Below are 22,148 nucleotides of genomic sequence, written 5' to 3'. Positions count from 1 at the left end.
AAAATTTTTTTTTTTAATACCAGATTTCAGGAGTCTGAAACTTGGCTTTGCTGCTGTATGGCTTTGGTTAAAAATACTTAATTTCTGTGTGCCTTGGTTTTCTTATAAAATGGGTGTAACGATATTTCCTGCTTGTAGGTTTATTGTTGTTATGTTGTTGTTAGGTGCTGTCGAGTTGTTTCTGACTCATAGCGAACCCAATGTACAACAGAATGAAACACTGCCTGGTCCTGTCGCATCCTCACAATCATTGTTATGTGTGAGCCCATTGTAGCCACTGTGTCAACCCATCTCGTTGAGGGTCTTCCTCTTTTTTGCTGACCCTTTACTCTGCCAAGAGTTATGTTCTTCTCCAGGGACTGGTCCCTCCTGATAGCATGTCCAAAGTATGTGAGATGAAGGCTCGCCATCCTTGGTTCTAAGGAGCATGCTGGTTGTACTTTTTCGAAGACAGATTTGTTCCTTCTTCTGGCAGTCCATGGTATATTCAAAATTCTTCACCAACACCACAATTCAAAGGCATCAATTTTTCTTCGGTCTTCCTTATTCATAGTACAACTTTCGCATGTATGCAGGTTTGTTACAAGAATTAAATGAGTTAATACATATATATAATACATAATGTATATGTAGTGTAATATATTAATATATAATGTTATGTTAGATCACACATGCACACGCTCCTGGTACATAAGAGGTGTTACCTACTATATTGGTTTGTTTTTGGCATGTTCTTCCCCCCCTTCTTTTTTTTTTATTGTGTTTTAAGTAAAAGTTTACAATTCAAGTCAGTTTCTTGTACAAAACTTACACACACATTGTTATGTGATTCTAGTTGCTCTCCCCACAATGTGACAACACACTCCTCCTCTCTAACCTGTATTTCTCATGTCCATTCAACCAGCTTCTGTCCCCCTTTGCCTCCCATCTCACCTCCAGACAGGAGCTGCCCTCATAGTCTCATGTGTCTACCTGAGCTAAGAAGCACACTCCTCACCAGTATCATTTTATGTCTTATAATCCAGTCTAATCTTTATCTGAAGAGTTGGCCTCAGGAATGATCCTAGCTCTGGGCCAACGGACAGTCTGGGAGCCATGTTCTCTGGGCTCCCTCCAGTCTCAGTCAGACCACCTAGCCTGGCCTTTTTAGTAGAATTTGAGTTTTGCAACCCACTCTTCTCTCACTCCATCAGGAACCCTCTGTTGTGCTCCCTGTTAGGGCAGTCATTGGTGGTAGCTGGGTACCATCCAGTCCCCCCGGTTCCAGGCTGATGGCATCTCTGATTTATGAAGCCCTTTCTGTCTCTTGGGATCTTATTTTCCTTGTGTCCTTGGTGTTCTTCATTCTCCTTTGCTCCAGGTGGGTTGAGACCAACTGATGCATCTTAGATGACCATTTGCTAGCTTCTAAGACCCCAGATGCCACTCATGTTTTTGGTATGTTCTTGAAACTGAACACAAAAGAGCATTCTTAAAGTACACTAGAAATAATAGCATTCTGACTCACAGCGACCTCTAGGACAGAGTGGAACTCCATAGAGTTTCCAAGGTTGTAAATCTTCATAGAAGCAGACTGCTACCTCTTTCTCCTGTGGTTGGTGGGTTCGAACTGCTGACTTTAGTAGCCGAGTGCTTAACCACTGCACCACCAGGGCTCCTTCATCTCTTTATACCTCTACTTAAAGCCATCCTGTATTCCACCTCTTTTTCTCCCTATATTAGTTTTCTCATGTTGCATAACAAATTACCACAAACTTAGTTTAAAACAGCACACAATTATTATCACACAGGTTCCATGGGTCAGAAGCCTGGGCACAACTTAGCTAAGCCCTCTGCTCAGGGTCTCACAAGGTTACAATCAGGGTGCTGGCCAAGCTGACTTTCATCTGGAGGATCGACTAAGGAAGATACACTTCCAAACTCATTCACGTTGTTGGCAGAATTCATTCCTTGTGGCTGTGTGGCTTGAGGGCCCTGATTTCTTCCTGGGTGTTGACTAGAGGCTGCCCTCAGCTCCTAGAGGCAGTCTGCAGGTCCTTGCCACGTGGCCCCATCTATCTCCAGTCCACAGCAAAACCGTTTGCTTCTACAAGGCTAGCAGGAAAATCTCTCACTCCACTCAGCCAAGATGGAATCTTACAGAAAGTCACATGATCATAGGAGGGATATCCAACACTTTTACCATGTTCTGTGAGTTAGAAGCAAGTCTTAGGTTCCACTCACGCTCATGGGGCTGGGATTGTACAAAGGTGTGGGATTATTGAAGTTTTCCCTAGGGCCTGCTCACCGCATTCTCCATCTGGGTTCAGTTCTTATAGTACCTCATGTACACAGCCATCTTTCTGCATTGCCTAGTAATATGTCCTTGCTTGTCTCTTCCCACCTCTAGATCTTTATGGTAGAGACCTTGCCCTGTTCACGTTTCTGTGTCCCTTTGCACCTAGTACAAGACTTGGCATTTAGTTGGTGCAGTAAACTTTTCAAAAACAGCTTTATTGAAGTGTAATTGATCAGTGAACTTTTTATAAATGAATGAAGATACACATCAGACTCACATGTTGCAAATTTCAAAGTATTTGCTAATTATTTTTTAAAGGAATGGTCTAATTGGTTACTATATTTGGGGTTGTACTGACTCTTCTTTCAAGACGACACAGCAAAATTGATTAGAAGAGATAATTGTGTGATTGATTCTAGAGTTATGGAACTATGGATGTTTTTCATGATGCAACTTCATAGCATTTTGTCTTGTCTAACCAGATTATTATTTTTTTTTTTTCTAGATGAGCAAGAGATAGTACAAAAACGCACTTTCACAAAATGGATCAACTCTCATCTCGCCAAGGTAAAAGAAGCTACCCAGGGTCTTATGTTTACTTAGCTTGAGACAGTGAGTCATTAAGTGCACAGTACAAAGAAACACTGCTATTGCTACTGTCATTTTTACTACTCAATGACGCCGGCAAGCCTATCAATTTAAATTTCCATGACCCATGGTGCTTGCTAACATACCCCAGAGAAGAAATGGATGGATATCTAGAATAAAGAGTAGGTACTTCATGTCAATTCTAGCCATTTTGATGAGCTATTTCATCCAATTATTTCTTCCATACTAATGTGTTTGCCATGTCAAAAGGAGACCTTGTGCTGGATTTGTTTGCTCGCTTGTTTGTTTCTGTTTGGAACAGAAAGTAGCAATTAGTGATGTGACCTGAGCAAAGAATTTATCCTGGGGAGATTGTGACAGCATCTGTGCTCACCCCTGAGGCACTTCGATAAAAAAGTAACCTCGAGGGAGCGATGCTCAAAAGGCTGTTAACGTCCTTTATGCACGTTACCTTTAGATTGTATCAGCTGTCTATGTGTTTGTATGTTGTAATGGCTTTGAAAAAAAAAATACTAATATGAAATAAATTCTAATCTAGCCCACCTTTGTAAAAGTAAGTACAGGTGATAGGACAGTTGTCTGAATTCAGTTAGAGGGTCCCTTGACTAAGAGCAGTACCTGTAGTGTGTAAGACGTAACCCTACGAGCAGATTTTGATCAGGGACTTCCCCAAAGCCTCTTTCATAGTCCAGAAGGAAACAGGATGGCTGTTTACTTCTGTCCCATTACACACACACACACACATACACACACAGACTCCATACTATGTATCTATACTGCTAGGCTTTGGAGGCAGGGAAAAAGTGACACTTTCCCAGGCCTTGAGAAGCTCTCATACAGCATAAAAAGAAGAGAAGAGCAGTTATGTCACCATACAGGATGGACTGGGATCATCTTTCCTATAACCTCTTTCCAAAGCCATTTGAGGAGAGTGGCGTTCTCTGGCCCAGCGGTGCATCCGGGACCCGCCCTGTGAAAGGCAGTGAATGCAGTAGGCTCGATGACTTTGGGGGCTCAATTTCTCAAGCCGTAGTTGGTGCCAGCCGACCGCTACTTATATTACAGAATTGTCAACAATTGGGAAAGATTTTTTTCCAAGATGAAAGTGGCTTTTTTATTTTTTCGTATTGTAAAAAGGCTATATGCTAATTGTAAATAATATTTAAAAATAAACCTCCTGCAAAGTGTAAAAGAAAGTGAAAATCACCTTAAATCACATAATCCAGAAATAACCATTACTAACATATTGCTCAACATTGTTACGCACACATAAACACGCACACACACACACGCACACACACATGCAAACACACAGAATTTCACATAAATGACTTTATATAGTAGCTACTGTTCTCTATTTCACTTAGCATATCTTTCTATGTCACTAAATACAGAGCTACATAACCATTTTATTGGCTGCCTAGTATTCCATGAAGGAGCCCTGGCAGTACAGTGGTTAAGCACTCGGCTGCTAACTGGAAGTTCAGTGGTTTGAACCCACCAGCTGCTCTGTGGGAGAAAGATGCGGCAGTCTGCTTCCATAAAGATTACAGCCTTGGAAACCCTATGGGGCAGTTCTGCTTTGTCCTATAGGGTCGCTATGAGTCAGAATCTACTTGATGGCAGTGAGTTTGGTTTTGGGTTTTGGTTTTAGTATTCCTTTATATATATGTACCACACATTAACTATTTACTTATTGGTGGTCATTTAGGTGGTTTCCAGTTTTTAAATATTTTATGAAATATTACAGTGGAGGTCCTGTGCAAACATATTTATATACTCCTGTGCTTTTTCCTCTTAGGATAAATTTCTGTGAGTGAGTAGTCAGTAGGCAAGCACATTAAATATATATATGTATATATATATATGTGTGTGTGTGTGTATGTATGTGTGGAAACCCTGGTGGCGTAGTGGTTAAGTGCTACGGATGCTAACCAAAGGGTCAGTAGTTCGAATCCGCCAGGTGCTCCTTGGAAACTCTATGGGGCAGTTCTACTCTGTCCTATAGGGTCGCTATGAGTCGGAATCGACTCGACGGCACTGGGTTTGGTTTTTGGTACGATATGTGTGTGTATGTGTATATTATGTATATATGTGTGTATATATATTCTGGGTATATGTATAGAACGCTGGTGGCACAATGGTTAAGTGCTGGTCAGCTAACCCAAAAGTTGGCTGTGGAAGTTCAAACCCACCAGCCGCTCCTCAGGGGAAAAGACCTGGAAATCTGCTCCCATAATGATTACAGTTTAGGAAACTCTGTGGGGTAGTTCTACTTTGTAACACATGGAGTCCCTGTGAGGTAGAATTGACTTGATGGCACGCAACAACAAATATATATATACATATATATATGTGTGTGTGTGTACATAATATTAATATATGCTAAGAACTCTTGAGAATTCCTATTTCCTTACAACATTAAAGCACTCTTTAAATTTTTAAAAAGTATTTTTCAATTTGGTTGGTGAAAATAGTTTATCATTCATCTTTTTGATATTTCCTTTTTTAAAAAAAAATAGGCTGAATATCTTTTGAGATCTTCAGTAGAATTCTTAGGATAGAGTTATCTAAGATATTTATGTTACTTATGTACTGAATATTTAAAGAGAAGGTCTTTCTGGAGGGGATATATGGCAAGAGTTTGTTTTCAATCCTTTTTTTTTTTCTTTCAATTTGCTTTACATATTCATGTTTCAGCCAGTTATGGTGGTGATTGGAAGTAGATTTTATAATATGTATCCTTTTCTTTTTATCTTTTCTGGTCTTTTTTCCAAGCTTGCAATCACAACAGTCTTGCTATTTCATGTCAAAATATCCAAGTCCTAGTTTTAAGGTGTAGTGCATGCCCTCTCATTCATGAAGTCTTCTCTAATCACAGGTACCCCTTCCTTACCCGTACCCCTTCCTTCTCTGGCTTTCCTGCCTCTAGTGCTATAGAATCCGAATCCAGGCACTTTGTCAGAACCTGTAGCAGAGATGGGGAAGTTCAGCAAGTCTGAAATTATTTTGTACTGTTTCATATCTTACCTTCCCAAGGACATTGTTTTAACTTTTTAAGGCATATGCTAATTCTTAGAATTTCTCTGTGAATTCTAATAGCTCCAAGTACAGTGCTGAATATCATACAGTGGTACATAATAAAACAATAACTGCAGAGTCTATCTTTTGTTATTTTTGTTTGAATAGTAAAGACATCACATTGGTGGAAAAAAATTAATGATTAATTTCAGACTCTGTGCTAAGTGCTTAACACAGAAATCTTCACACACCTGGTAATTGGTACTGCTGAGGTTTGAATCTAGACTTGAATCTGAAGACCACATGTTTTACCCTATTTTGCACATTTTTGCGTGGTTTGCATGGTAACATTTTGAAAGGCCCAGAAAAGCATTGCCTCTGCAGCCGCCCAGCTCTAACACCCTTTTAAGGAGAAATCGATCTTTTTGCTCTTTTTTTTTTTTTTTTAATCCACTCTACTTGTGATTTTTCCCCTCCTTCAGTCGACTTGAAAACCAAAGACTGAAACAAAAAAATAATACCTGTAGTTGTTGTCTTGAACTTATTTATGACTGTATTCATTCTAGTACCTTGTCAAACTTATCCAGACCCACAAATGCGTTGTAGTACATTTTCATTTTCTGACTCACTTATATTTAGAAAGCATTCTGAAAATTAAATCTAACCCCACTACCCCACTTCGGCAATTGGCAGAGTTTTAAGATAGCTGTAGAGTCGATGTTTATGTCTACCTTTGTCTCAGAGCTGATCACATAATTGCTTACTCATCTCTCTCTTCCCATCCTTTGGGCATCTCTATCTCTATTTAAGTTTCCATTTCTAGCCCCATCTCTTTATCATTCTCCCTCCCATCCCAGTACCATCCCTATCTCTGTGTCTCTCCATCCCAGCTCCTCCTCCTCTGCACCATTGCCTCCACCCAGCCCCCTCTTGCCCTGTCTCAATTTCCTCAACCCTGTCTTTATCCTCATTTCCATCTCTATTTCTGTCAGTGTCCTATCCCTATAAAAACACATGCATTTTGCAAGTCCTAGGCTTCCCTCTCTCCCCAGTCTCATTGAGGTCATACCTACATTCAAATAGAAGCACAACAAACTTCTCTCCCTGTTAGAGTGTGCTTGCTCACTTCTGAGAATTCTCACAATGATAAGATCTCACTTACTCCAGAAACAAGACCAATTTCATGTCTTTGCTCCAGCTTCTGGGCCAAGACATGGTGTCACTTTTCCTTATGCTTCCGTAAGGTTTGATCTCAAAGCTGCTGCATTCTGGGGTGCTAGAGTGATGCTTCCAGACTAAGAAAGACTGGGAAAAAAGACCTGGCAATCTACATCTGAAAATTAATGAATGAAAGCCTAGGGATCACAACAGAACATCATCTGACTCACTTGCTTTAGACACATCGTCAGGAGGGATCAATCGCTAGAGGAGGACATCGTATTTGGTGAAGTAGAGGGCCAATGAGGGTGAGGGAGACCCTTGGTAAGATGGATTAGCACAATAGCCACCATGACGGACTTGAACATGCCAGTGGTCCTGCGGATGATGCAGGACCAAGCAACATTTTGTCCTATTATATTTAAGGTTGCCATGGGTAGGTGGCAGCTGTCATCTATGTAGAGTCATGCTTGGCCCCACCGCTGTAGCGCTCCATGGGCATGGCCAACTGGAGTGCACACAGACACACACACACACACACACATACATGCACACATCTTCCTAGTCAGCTGGTATTCGCAGAAGCACGTGTCACACCCCAGATCTCAAAACGCACAGATATCCACCCCCAGACAACAGTGGGCTTTCAGTCGTGGAGCGGGCCCAAAGCTGCACTTGGAATAAAAACATATCTCCCTAGAAAATAATGCCACAAAGAAGCAGCTTGACTCGTCTTACAGACTTCCATTATTCTCTAGAGCTTCTTGAAGGCCACTTCTCTTCTTTCTTATTAAATAACCAAGGCAGGTGGTTCGTCCTACAGTAAAGAAACACCCTGCCCCAAAGAGAGATCCATAATTCCTGTCAGCTTTGAAAGGACCCAGTGCTTTGTAATGTGTTCGGTTACGTTTAGTTTGTTACTTATGTGTTTGTTTGCTCTGCTTTGTCTAGTAAATACTCAATGAATTTGGGCACCAAGATCAGCATGAGGCCTCACTTGAAACAGCAGAGAATTTCTTCGAAGCCCATAACATAGGGATGAGAACTCAGCCCTGGGGACGATGGTGGTAGTGACTCGGTAACCACCATCATATTCCCGTATTATATGTAGCTCGGCGCTTTGGAATAATTTCAGATAATCTGACAGTCATATCATTTAAAAGAGCTAAAATGCATTTTATTCCTTGATTGGGCTTTTTTTTTTTCCCCCTACAATTCTCCGTTGGCACCTACCAATAAAGGTAAGAAAATGACCTGTGTCAGAAATACTTTTTCAGTTGGTAATCAAGATAATGGACTCAAATCACCTTATTTTTTGTGTTATGTAATGCACTAAGCTATTTTAGTCCTGAAAATGGGAAAGGAGGAAAGTGCTAAATTGGATAGGAACCAAAAAGGAGCTTCAACTTGCTCTGGAATGCAGTTTGTAAATATGTTACAGGATCTCCATTGTCTGAGGGCTTTCACCCAATAGGCATGGGGATTTTGGGGGATTTAAACTAGGCTGATGAAACTACTTCCTTCTAAAAACTGTGTTCGTATCTTGTAACTGCAACTGCTTTAACATTTTTCATCAGTCAGAAAAACAAAACCTTTATTTTAAAGGATCATTTATAAGACTCCTTATTTGGAAAGAAAATTTATATCTATTCTTCAAAAACTTTTTTTGGAAATTGCCCATTTCTAAAACTAGTTTAAATAATGGGGTTTTGGCAGGTTTAAAAGCTGGGATGTTGAGTGAAGAAGTGAAAAAAGTCAGTCCTTCTGTCCATTGGTCATTCTTGGGTGCACCTTGGGAGCTGTAAAAGATGTTATGAGGATGAATTTGAGGCTTTACTTGTTCGTTTTTAATAGAAATTTCCACTTAGGCTTTTGGCTGCTTGGCTCAGTTGCAAATTAACAAACGGCTTATTTCTAATTAACTAAAATAATAAGCCATTTTATTGATGATATTCTATTGTAACAATTCTATAAATATGACAGTGGTATCAAGAGATAGGATGAAATAAGACAGTAATCTGTTTAAAAAACTGCTTTTCTTAAAACAAAAATCTTATTAAAATAGGAAATAAAGTTAGGATTTTATGTGTGTGTTTATCTCTTTTTAGTACACAGGTGTAGATTTTTAAACCTTGGAGGTATAATTATCTGTTAAGTTTTTCCATCCTTGTTTTCAAATTGAGGTATTTACGCTTCTGCAGTTATGCAGACCATTGCAAATCACTAATTGCTGAAGCACTGTAATATGACTTTAACAAAAATTAGTAGGTGGTGTTTTTTTCATGTACCTGATCATTTCTTTTAGGGAGGTGGCCTCATTTTTAGATATGAAACCTATAATTTTCTTCCCTTTCAAGAAGAAACCTGTATCTTTCCATTTTCCTAGCTGTTATTGAAAGAAGGTGGAACACTTTTTTTTTTAATTAGCTCAAAATTCATTTTGAGTAATGGTTTTTTAGCATTAGGTCCCTGATTCAGTCTAGCTTGTCAATGCTCGTTGATAAAATATATTTCTAAATTGCAGGGATGCCATTTGCTGAGCTCGTTTATTGAGCACTTTACCATGTGCCAATAACTGTGCTTTAGCAAGTTTATCTCTTATTTAATTCTCATAACAACAATAAGTATTATTTTCATCGTTTTGCAGATTTTGAACCTGAAGCATAGAGTTAATGAATACACTCAAAAGATCATACTAGCAGTAAATTTCAAAGCTAGATTTCAATCCCAGAACTCCTAAACTTGAGCACCTATCACTGTGTTGTTATACTCTTGTGCTTCATTTGTTCATTTAGTCATTCATTCAGCAAATATTTATTAAGCACCTATTATGTGCTAGGGGCTGGGTATACAGTAGTGATCAAAGACAGGCGTAGTCCCTACCATCTGGGGCTCATAGTCTAGCACAGGAGACAATTACTGTGAAGCCTGTGTGGTCATTTCCACAAGAGGAGCAGCACACGGCCCCAGAAAACACTGGGTAAGCTGAATCAGCCACACAGCTAACCCCATCTTGGGCGTCAGAATAGACTTTCAGAGCGAGAAAGATGTAAGCTGGGACTTGAAAAATGTCTTGAAATTGGGGAGGTGGAGGGAAGAATGTGTCACAAAAGCTGGGAGGTGAGAGGGAGCATGGAGCAGTAAAGGAAATAGAGGAAATAAAGAAAACAGAATACCTGACTATGTGGGTTTCAAGGTGGGTGGGCAACAGAGAAAACTGACAATTAGTCAAAGGACAGTCATTAAGAGAGTTTGGACTTTGTTTTAAAGGAAGTGGGAGACATTGAAGTATCCTAGGCAGGAGAGTGAAATGACCACTCTGGCCCTAAAATGTGCTCTCTCCCTGTTTTCTGTCTCTCTGGAGAATGAATTAAAGGTCTAAGATTGGAGGTGGAGAGACCTTTCAATAAATCAGAGGAGAGGTGCTGGTGGCTTGGTGTTGGAATGGAGAAAATTGGATAGATTTAAGAGATGTTTGGGGATGGACTTGATAAAACTAAATAATCAGTTGGAATCTTGGAAGAGAAGGAGTCAAGAATGACATCCAGGTTTCTGGCTTGAGCAAATAATGAAGGTCATTCACTGACACAGGGAAAACCAGAAGTCTGGGGAAAAGCTAAGTTCAGTTTCAGACAGAGAAATTACTTGCTAGAGATGAATCCATTTGATTTATTAGGAAGTCTTTGGCCACCACTGGGAGTGGCCATGTCATAGCAGCAGAGTCCAACAAGCAGATGAGTAAATGAAAGGCAAGGATGTTAGGACATTAAGTATGTATTACTTGTTCATAAGATGAAGTATTAGCTAGAGCAGAAGATAGACTTGGATGAGAGCTGTTTTAATAAAGGGTGATCTTGTGTGCATATCTGTATTGTGTGTGTGGAATAATCAAAAACTAGTAGACAGAGAGGCTGAAGAAGAAGGAAAGGAAGGTGATTTTGAGGGCACCAGGCTCCTGAGGAGGTGAGGTGGGAGGGGAGGTCAAGAACATTGGTGGTGGGCATAGGTTTGCACCAGAAGATAGGTCTCCCTCTTTGAAACCAGAGGTGGAATAGTAAAAGTGGATGTGGGTGTACCTAAATTTGGGATACGGGGAGAGAGGAAGATGAGAGTCGGGTGAACGTGAATTTTAGGCAGTTTCCACCTAATGACTACATGTTTCTTTAGCTTAAGACAATAGTCCTTGCATTGTTGAGCAAAAAGAATTTATGTTAGTGTAAGCATACTAAAAATTGGTAGTTAAGAAGTTCATTCACATTTTAAAATTTATCTACCTGGTCAAATTCCTAAATTTTATGCCAGATCCGTAGGCCATTGGAATTGTATAGACTTTGGCCCTCAAAGGCAACAATTTAAAGATACCTTTTCCAAAAACACTTTTATAAACAGTTATAAGATTATTTAAAATAGTGTAAGTTATCTTAATATTGATTATACTCTGTTTTCAAATTCTTGCATTTTCACATTTTCTCTCATTTTGGCAAATGGAATAGACTACTCTTGGTCCTATACTTATGATGTTTGGCTATGAAATAGTGTGGCACTAAACGCTTGTTTTTTTAAACTCTTGTGAAAAAAAAATTCGTTTCTAAATAGACAATTTTTAGTGTTTCTATAAGTGGAGCTTCTCTTCTAAAGCCCAATGAGCAGTCCTTTCTCCATCTGCCAGCCTTAAATATATGGGGCCATTTTTATAGCTAACCAGGTTTGTTGGTTTTCCAGGGCTGCCATAACAAAATACCACAAATTGGGTGGCTTATAAGAACTGAAATTGATTGTTTCACAGTTCTGGAGGCTGGGCGTCCAAGATCAGAATGTCGGCCATGTTGCTTCCTTCAGAGCCTTTGAGGGAGAATCTGTTCCTTGCCTCTCTCCCAGCTTCTGGTAGCTCGAGGAGTTCCTTGGTGTACAGCTGCAGAGTCACACGATGTCTTCCCTCTGTCTTGTCTCTGTCTCTTCTCCTCTTTCCTGAAGACCCAGCTCATATAGAATTAGGACCCACTCTACTCCAGTAGGAACCCTGGTGGAGCAATGGTTAAGAGCTTGGCTACTAACCGAAAGGTCAGCAGTTCAAATCTACCAGCTGCTCCTTGGAAACCCTATTGGGCAGTTGTACTCTGTGCTGTAGGGTCAATGTGAGTTGAAATCGACTTGATGGCAACAGATTTGGTTTATTTTTGGGCTACTCCAGTATGAACTCATGTTAATCTAACTAATAACATCTTAAAGACCCTATTTCCAAAAAGGGTCCCATTCACAGGTACAGGGGCTAGATCTTAAGCATATATTATGGGGGGGCACAATCCAATCCATAACACCAGGGTACACACTAAATATTTTAAATAGTGTCTTTGAGATGGCTTCAGGCATGATGTAAACATCTCATCACTTTTTAGAAGAACTGAAGGAAAAGCAAGCATCATAAAAATTTTATTTAGGTTCCATTAAAAACATATTTTAATACTGTTAGATTCATATACTCCTTTAAAAGGACCGCTTAACTTTATTTTTTTAAAAATCCATGATAATGATGACTTTGGTTGACATCTTCGTAGTCGTAAAATAGATCTTTAGTGGTTGCTTTCATTTTCCTCAGTTGTCTTTCCACTGCCAGTGCTAAAAAAATAACATGGGAACACTTTCTGGATTGAATTTCACTCCTATCTATTTCCTTGTACACATTTTGGTGGGATTATTGGTGTACTAAATGAAGGCCCTGGGCGGGGCAAATGGTGAAGGGCTCAACTGCTAGCCGCTGGTTGGCAGTTGGAGCCCACTCAAAGGCACCTCGGAAGACAGGCCTGGCGATCTGCTCCAGAAAGGTCACAGCCTTGAAATCGTATGGAGCAGTTCTACTGTGCACACACGGGGTCGCCATGAGTTGGAATCGACTTGATGGCAGCTAACAACGTTAATGAACTAAGATAAGAAGATAAAGGAGACAAGAGGGGAAAGGTAAATGTACTAATTCACAACAGAAATTATTCTTCAGTTGCTTTTCTGAAGCTACTTTAATTGTTAATGCTAAGCGTACTGATAAGCTATTTATTTCCAAATATATAGTAAAAGACTAGAAGGGAAAGACACCATTTCAAAACGAATAGCATTTACTGATTTATTAATAGTCAGTAGCCAGTTGCTGTAGACTCCAACTCATGTGCTGCAGATGATTCGTGCACTCACCTGCAAATCAAAAGACTGGAGGTTTGAGTCCACCAGAGGTGCCTCGGAAGAAAGGCCTGGCAATTTCTTCTAAAAAATCAGCCACTCTGACACACATTGGGCCACCAATTTAATAGAATGTATTAATTTATTGATAACATGGATATAACATACAAAGTTAATGATGCAGAGTAAACATTTGTAAAAGTTCTGTCTATTATAAATACATTTCATTTATTCATGCATTCGTTCATCAAATATATTTTAGTGCTTTTTACATGCCAGGCAATATTCTGGGTGTTGCGAATGTAACAGTGAACAAAACAGAAAAAATTATCCCTGTATTATGGAGTTTGTATTCCAATGGTGCAGACAGTCAGTAAGGAAGATGAGTCAGTTGTGTGTAACACTGTGGGGGCAAGGGCAGAGGAGAGATTATTGCCGTCATCCAGGCAGGAGAACGGTGAGTTGGACCAGGGTGGTAGCAGTGGAGGTGGTGAGAAGTGGTTAGATTCTGGATGAATTCTGAAAATAAAGACAGCAAGACTTGTTGATGGCTCAGATACGAGGTGTGCGCAAAAGAGAGGAGTCAAGGATAACCCCAACTTTGTACTGGGTAAATAACTTGGACACTTTAGTCAGCTTTTACATTATATAGTGAAAATAATTGTATAACATGTGAAAGTTGCTAAAAGCAGTATTTTCCTAGCAGATTTAAAGTTGGGCTGGATGGCAGTTATTACCAAGGTTACCTTTGGGATGTTTATTCTCAATTGGATTAATTAAGGAAGTGGAAATAATTATGCTTCCTGTCACAGGAAACAACAGGGAACAGGAACTGTCTTCCCACCTGCCAAACAGTGGTGGGAAATAATCACAGTAGTGCTTTTATAAAGGAGGTGAAAGAGAAGCAGGTTACCCGTACGATTTGAAAATAACGCCATCTTGTTTCTGGAGATATGTAGGATATCTAATTTTCTTAATAAAATGACAAAACATTTTAGACGTGAATTAATTTTGTTGGCTACTAACAGTGGTTATAATCATGATTTTATTCATCTGGTCCCAGATGACTTTGGCATTTTTAAGCATTTTGTGTGGTGGCCTCTTGACCAACCTTTGGTGGTGTTCCACATCTGCTGGCTAACCTCTCTTCCCTTCCCACTCCGCTTTATTCCTGTTGTTTAGCTTGTGGCTCTCACCCATCAGATAACCATCAGAGCATGCAGAAACTCTAGATTGTTCTGGGGTGGGATTTTTCTCCATTTACTATCTCACAGCCAGTGGAATATTACCCACTTGAAATTTGTATAAACCAGAAGCGGTGATTTTTCTGGTTCTAGAAGGGATGAGCCGTTCTGTTTCAGAGGTTTTGAGGATGATAGTTTCTAACATACTTCCTCGAGGACCAGCTCTTGCTTTAGAACCTCCCGACACACTGCCCAGAAAGCAGGGCTGTGAATGTCTCAGGTCATGATTGTGCCTCGTGTCCAGCAAACCTGACTGTGCTCGGCGGTGTGTGTGTCTAGGCTGGAGCGAATAGTTATCTATGGCATGTACTTTTCCTTTATGCCTTCAGTTCAACTTATGACCATCACTAGGTATCCAGCCATCATATGTTTGAAACTCTAAGGTATGTGTTTAGTACCATATTTCACATAAACGATGAACGTTATAAGTTTTTTGCCATCTTTTCATGAATAAAAATATGAAAACAGGTGGTGGGTAAGGGTTAAATATGTACTGGTGCTCATAGACCAGGAAAAAATGACACAAATTATTCACACACATAAAATCTTAGAGAATAGGTTATTTCCCCAAAATATAGGAAATGGTCAATAAAAACCATATGAGAGAGAGCTGTGCTTTCCCAGATATCATAAAGTTCAAAAAGAAACGTTTGATATCCTGTAAGGATTAAGAGAAAGGAAATGAATCCCCTTACACCTGCATTCAAGGGGCTGCTGTGGCAAAAATACTGGCGGAGGGGGGGAGATGGAATAGAGAATAGCATTGTGTGGGGTCTGTTCCATGCATGTGTTAGCTCCCAAAAAGGATGTAGCGAGGCAATGCCAAGCCCTCAACACCTGAACCCCTGGCTGTCAAGTCAATTCTGACTCATAGTAACCCTATAGGACAGAGTAGAACTGCCCCATAGGGTTTTCAAGGCTGTAATCTTTAAAGAAGCAGACTGCCACATCTTTTTCCCATGGAGCGGCTGATGGGCTCGAACCACTGACCTTTCCGTTAGCAGCTGTGCTGCTTAACCACTGCACCACCAGGGCTCTTTCCTCAGCATCTGGTGTATATGCATTTTCTCTGTGCTTCTAGAGTCCTAGAGACAAGGGGGACTGTCTTAGAGTCAGACTTTTGGGTTTAAACCTATTTGGAGGGGAGATTTTAGAGGAGGGTAGAGTACCTCTTTCTGTTCTCATTCTTTCCCATCTCTCTCTCCCCTCACCCAGACAGGAGGTTCCATTCTTTGAACCACTTCAGAAAAGCATGAATGTGTTTTTATTCTACTCTTTACCCCTTGTTTTGAATTGATTCTGACCCATGGTGAAATCATGTGCTGCAGAATAGGACTGCTTCACAGGGTTTTCTTGTCTGTGATCTTTATGGAAGCAGTTTGCCAGGCTTTTCTTCCACGGAGCCACTGGGTGAGTTTGAATTGCCAACCTTTAGGTGGCAGCCAATCGCAATGACTTGTGCTACCCAGGCTTCTTGACATTAGTAGTCAAGAACAAACTGTTTGCATCACCTAGGGACTTTATTCCACTGTAGAATGCACTAACTGCAGCTGGTAGGGCTAAGGAAGAATATAATTTTCCAAGATACTTGTATAAAAAAAATTTATTATAATCTTCCATTAATTAAAAAAAAGAGAATTGTAGTGTGGAAAAGTGCTTGATAGATTTCTGTCTAGTGCTTGAAGCCGCCCATTGGAGTGCAATAGGAACAATTACATTATCTTTATTTTCCATCAAGTTGGTCTCTCATAGATCCCCCTCCTTTCTACCTCTTCCTTTTGGCTGCCAGCACCGTGAACTGAACCCTATCAAAGTAATCAGATGGGCCCCATTTTAAGTATTTATATATGAAACAGGAGAAGCATTATAGCTGGAAGGTTTTCTATTAAAACTTTGTTGTTCCTAGAAATCAATGTCCAGGGTGAGGCAGTCACAGTAGTGAAGGCTTCTACTGGTTTATGGTTTGTTATAGATAAACTAATACCTTATGCAGAACAGAACAGCAGAAGTCCTCTAGCATTTGCTAAGAATGTTGGTGTGGTTTTTTGATAAATAGAGGTGTTTTATTGGTTTCGCACAATGTCTACATTATATGCAATTGGATAGAGCGTATAGAATTATAAAGATCAGTTCCTAATACTTATTTTTGCCAGCTCTTTGTGGTAAGAGATTTATTGTTTCCCTCTTTTACTGGCTGAGATATTAAATAATTGATTGTATATTGCTCGGTTCTATAATTCAGTGTGTTAAAAATATTATGGCTGCATTTTATAAGCTGAGTTGACATGAATATTTTTATTTTGAAATGTAATGTTTTTCTCCAAATTCTACTTAGACACTAATAGCCATCAGACTATAGTTTTTGACTTTGTGTAGAAACTGGTAGTAATAGTGTGTTTCCCTCTGTAAGAAATATTATTAGAAACATTTTTTTTCCTTTTTTTTATTGTGCTTTAAGTGAAAGTTTACAATTCAAGTCAGTTTCTCACACAAAAACTTATGCACGCATTGTTATGTGACCCTGGTTGGTCTTCCTATGACAGCACACTCCTGCTTTCCACCCTGTATTTTGTATGTCCACTCAACCAGCTCCTGTCCTCATCTACCTTCTCATCTTCCCTCCAGACAGGAACTGCCCACATAGTCTCGTGTGTCTACTTGAGCTAAGAAGTACACTCCTCACCAGTATTATTTTGTGTCTTATAGTCCAGTCTAATCTTTGTCTGAAGAGTTGGCCTCGGGAATGGTTTTAGTTCAGGACTAACAGAGAGTCCAGGAGTCCTGTCCTCTGGGGTTGCTCCAGTCTCAGTCAGACCGTTAAGCCCGGTCTTTTTACTAGAAGTTGAGGTCTGCATCCCACTTTTCTCCTGCTCCATCAGGGATTCTCTGTTGTGTTCCCTGTCAGGGCATAGATTGGTGGTGGCTGGACACCATCTAGTTCTTCCGGTCTCAAGCTGATGGAGTCTCTGGTTTATGTGGCCCTTTTTGTTTCATGGGCTCATATTTTCCTAGTGTCTTTGATGTTCTTCATTCTTTTTTACTCCAGGTGGGTTGAGACCAATTGCTGCCTCTTAAATAGCTGCTTGCTAACTTTTAAGACTCCAGGCGTCACTCACCAAAGTGGGATGCAGAACATTTTTTTAATACTTTGTTATGCCAGTTGACCTAGATGTTCCCTGAAATCATGGTCCCCAGACCCCGCCCCTGCTACTCTGTCGCTCGAAGTGTATTAGAAACAATTTTTGCATCATGATGTTATTTGTGCATTTCTAAGATTCCAAAAGATATTTTTAAATAAGCTTCACATGTCCCTGTTGAATGTGCTTCATTTGGTATCTACACGTTTACAGCCAAGCAGTGCTAAGCGCTGGGTCATATATTAGGTATGTAAAGATAATCCAACTTCATCCTTGTCCTCAAGAAACCCTATGATCTGAATGCCTGGAAACACAGATTTGTAAATAACTATCTATATTGCAAGATGATCATACAATCTGGATCATTAACATAGAAGGGCAGAAGAAGAGATTAATTTGAGTTAGAGAATTGAAAAAGATTGCATATGAACTGAAACTGGGCATTTGCCAAGTGGAGAAAAAAAGAGAGTGAGGGCATTTGTCATGGATTGGATTATGTTCCCCCCAAAATGTGTGTATTAACTTGGTTAGGCCGTGATTCCCAGTATTCCGTGGTTGTCCTCCATTTTGTGATTATAATTTTACGTTAAAGAGAATTCGGGTGGGATCGTAACACCCTTACTATGGTCACATTCCTGATCCAGTGTAAAGGGAGTTTCCCCGGGGTGTGGCCTGCACCACCTTTTACCTTACCAAAAACCAAACCAAACCCAGTGCCGTCTAGTTGATTCTGACTCATAGTGACCCTACAGGACAGAGTAGAACTGCTCCATAGAGTTTCCAAGGAGTGCCTGGCAGATTCGAACTGCCAGCCCTTTGGTTAGCAGCCAGCCCTTTGGTTAGCAGCTGTAGCACTTAACCACTAAGCCACCAGGGTTTCCTACCTTTTACCTTATAAGAGATGAAAGTTAAGCTAGCAGAGAGCTGGGGACCTCATACCACCAAGAAAGCAGTGCCGGGAGCAGAGCACGTTCCTTGGACCTGAGGTTCCTGTGCTGAGATGCTCCCAGAGCACAGAAAGATTGATGCATCACAAAGACTATCCTCCAGAGTCAACAGAGAAAGAAAGCCTTCCCCTGGAGCCGGCGCCCTGAATTTGGACTACTGTACCGTGAGACAATAAACTTCTCTTTGTTAAAGCCATCCACTTGTGGTATTTCTGTTGTAGCAGCACTAGATTACTGAAACAGAATTTGGTACCGAGAGAGTGCGGTGCTGCTCTAACAGATACCTAGAATGTAGAAGTGGTTTTGAAACTGTGAATGGATAATTGAGCAGCAGTGACAGAGGTTCAGCGGCAGCAGAGAACTGGCAGTAGCAGAAAACCTGTAGTGGCAGAGAAGCAGCAGCGACAGAGAACCAGCAGCGGCAGAACCATGAAACTAGCGCGAGATGGTGCCAGAGCTGACCCATGGAGCGAGACAGCTGAGTGCCTGTGCACAGGAGTCATCCTGGCAGAGTGGGGGTACCTCCAGGCACTTATTGGTGGAGCCACAGAGCTCTGGAACACTTGCCCCAGCAGGGCAGATGCAGGCATGAGGCCCAAGGAGCTGAGAGGCCAAGAAACCAGGAAACAGAAGCTGAAGAGACAACACAAGAAGCTGAGCTGCCTCAGTCTCAGAAGTTATGGCCATGACCTCAGGTGTTTCAAAGGGTGGAGCCGTGGCAGCTGGTGTTTGTAAAGGTAGAGTTGCCACTCAGGTAGACTAGGAAAATGGTGCACCTAAAGCCAAGGGAGCAGAGTTGCTGTCCCAGTGGGCCTGGAAGGTGGAGAGCTGAAGCCCAGGGCCAAGAGGCCTCCACTCAATCTGGAGAGTGTGGCCAATACTTAGAGTCTGGAGGGGATGGCCATTGTGTAAATTGTCTCAGAGAACAAAGGATTATTTTCAAAGCCTTGAGGGCTAATGTAATGTATTCTGCTAACTTGCTTGGTGCCTGTTATCCCTTCTTTGCCTCCAGTTTCTCCCATTTGTAATGGAAATGTCTAGCTTGTGCCTGTTCTGCCATTGTACCTTTGGAAGTGGATAACTTGTATTCTAGATTTCACAGATGAAGAGGAACTTTTGGATTTTGGGCTTAGAGTTAAGACTTTTGCTATGAGATGATGGGGTGAATATGTTTTGCATGTTGCAAGAATGTGATTTTTGGGGGGCCAAAGGGTGGAATGTCATGGATTGGACTATATCCCCCACAAAATGTGTGTATTAACTTGATTAGGCCATCATTCCTGTCATTCTGTGGTTGTCCTCCATTTTGTGATTGTAATTTTATGTTAAAGAGGATTAGGGCGGGATTGTGACACCCTTACCAGGTCACAGCCCTGATCCAATGTAAAGGGAGTTTCTCTGGGGTGTGGCCTGCACAACCTTTTATCTCTTAAGAGTTAAAAGGAAAGGGAAGCTAGCAGAGTGTGGGAACCTCATACCACCAAGAAAGCAGCACTGGGAGCAGAGTGCATCCTTTGGACCCGAGGTTCCTGTGCTGAGATGCTCCCAGACCAAGGGAAGACTGATGGATCACAAAGACCTACCTCCAGAGTTGACAGAGAGAGAAAGCCTTCCCCTGGAGCCAGCGCCCTGAATTTGGGCTTCTAACCTACGGCACTGTGAGAGAATAAACTTCGCTTTGTAAAAAGCCATCCACTTGTGGTATTTCTGTTATAGCAGCACTAGATGACTAAAACAGTATTCTAGGTATATGTGTTCTTAAAATAAAAACCACCTAATGTTCTTTTCCATGTACAGACTATAAAGTTCATCCATTTATTCAAAAAGTATTTAATGAACAAGATATGCATGTACTTACTATGTCTGTATTATAGTCTATGGACTGCCTAGAACCTAGAGAACATTTTTCATCACCCCTCACGTACATACCACAGTTCAAGAGCCATCAGTATGGGCGTAGGGCCTACAAAAAAAATTTTTTTTAACAACTGCATACATTCATTCAGTCAATCAACGATATTTATTGAGTGCCTGCTATGACTACTCACCCATGTTTAGGAGAGGATACTACCTGGAAGGAAAAATTCAAGATTTATATTGCCTCTGCAGTCAAAATTTTATAAAGCACAAAGGGCTCAGGAATGAGATTGTCAATAGGCAAGAGTTAGGAAGAAAGGAGGGAAATAAAGAAAAGAGACCTGTGAACCAACCAGGCTGGTCAAAAAGGTTTGGGGAGGAAAAAATCAAGGAGAGGATGGTGTTAACAATGCCCAAAGTGGAGAAGCCAATGGACTTCTGAATAGGTCTGAGTCACTGTTGAGCGGAAGGCTGGTTCCATGAGCATCAGGGAGGGAGCAGCTGGAGGGCAACAGGAAACATGTGTGACACTCGAAATACAGGAGGAGAAAAATGAGAGGCAGAAATGGGGTCAAGAGAAAATATTCTTCAAACCAGCACAGACCTGTGTATGTTTAAAGGCAGAATGCATGTATGCATGTGTTTTATAATTTTATGGTGTCATATTTCTTGGAATTTTTATTATTTCATGAGAAATTTACTGCTTTATTTTCCTTTAGATATCTAGTTTAAACAATATATGGAAAAGTACATTTGTTTTTGTTAACTGAATATATCAAATCCGTTTGAGATTTTTCCTCATTATGTCACATTATTTGTTATTAGGATTATAAATAAGCATTTTGCATGATAAATGGACCGTAGCTTGAATGATTATGTATAGTTAATACAAGAAATTTGATTCTTAACACACCAAAGAGTTTAACACTCCCTTTATTCTGAATAATTTCATTTACATTCATGGAATATAAACTCATTATTACATTTTTGCAATTTCAGTAATACAAACCGAAAACCAAACACACCGTCAAGTCGATTCTGACTCATAGCGACCCTACAGGACAAAGTAAAACTGCCCCATAGAGTTTCCAAGGAGTGTCTGGTGGATTCGAACTGCCGACCTTTTTGGTTAGGAGCCATAGCACTTAAGCACTACACCACGAGGGTTTCCAATTTCAGTAATATACATTAAAAATCAGCCACTCATCTGTCAGTTTGTTTTATTGGGGTGACTTGAGTGTTACTGTGGTGTTGGAAGCTATGACACTGGTCATGCTTAGTGTACACGTTTCAGCAGGGCTTCCAGGCAAAGGACCTGGCAATCTACTTATAAAATAATTGGCTGGTGAAAACCTTATAAATAGCAGTGGAACATTGGCTGATACAGTGCCTGAAGAAGAGCCCTTCAGGTTGGAAGGCACTCAAAATACTCCTCAAAGTAGAGTTCACCTTAATGATGTGGATGCAATCAAGCTTTCAGAAACTGCACTTGCTAATGTAGCACAACTCAAAATGAGAAGAAACAGCTGCAACCATCCATTAATAATCAGAATGTGAGGTGCACAAAGTATGAATCTAGGAAAATTGGAAGTTGTCAAAATGAAAAAGAATACAAAAAGATCAATATCCTAGGCATTAGTGAGCTGAAAGTGTTGAAAAACAAGGATGTAACTTTGAGTACTAAGTTGCACTTGACCCAAGCCATGGTATTTTCAATCACCTCAGATGC

At 40.5% G+C, this 22,148-nt stretch overlaps 1 protein-coding gene across 13 annotated transcripts in view; it reads left to right on the top strand.

The window, feature by feature from the left end:
• SYNE1 (spectrin repeat containing nuclear envelope protein 1) overlaps positions 1 to 22,148 on the top strand; it is a 558,323-nt gene that overhangs the window by 90,948 nt on the left and 445,227 nt on the right. For all 13 annotated transcript variants that reach the window (XM_049903961.1, XM_049903893.1, XM_049903931.1 and 10 more), the window contains exon 3: positions 2,784 to 2,845. In XM_049903961.1, the coding sequence (XP_049759918.1) occupies positions 2,784 to 2,845 (62 nt within the window). The remainder of the gene's footprint in view (positions 1 to 2,783; positions 2,846 to 22,148) is intronic.

This window comes from Elephas maximus, chromosome 1, assembly GCF_024166365.1.
Source record: "Elephas maximus indicus isolate mEleMax1 chromosome 1, mEleMax1 primary haplotype, whole genome shotgun sequence".
Lineage (NCBI taxonomy): Eukaryota > Metazoa > Chordata > Mammalia > Proboscidea > Elephantidae > Elephas > Elephas maximus.
Note: the sequence above shows the minus strand (reverse complement) of the source record. Positions and strands in the feature narration are given on the sequence as shown.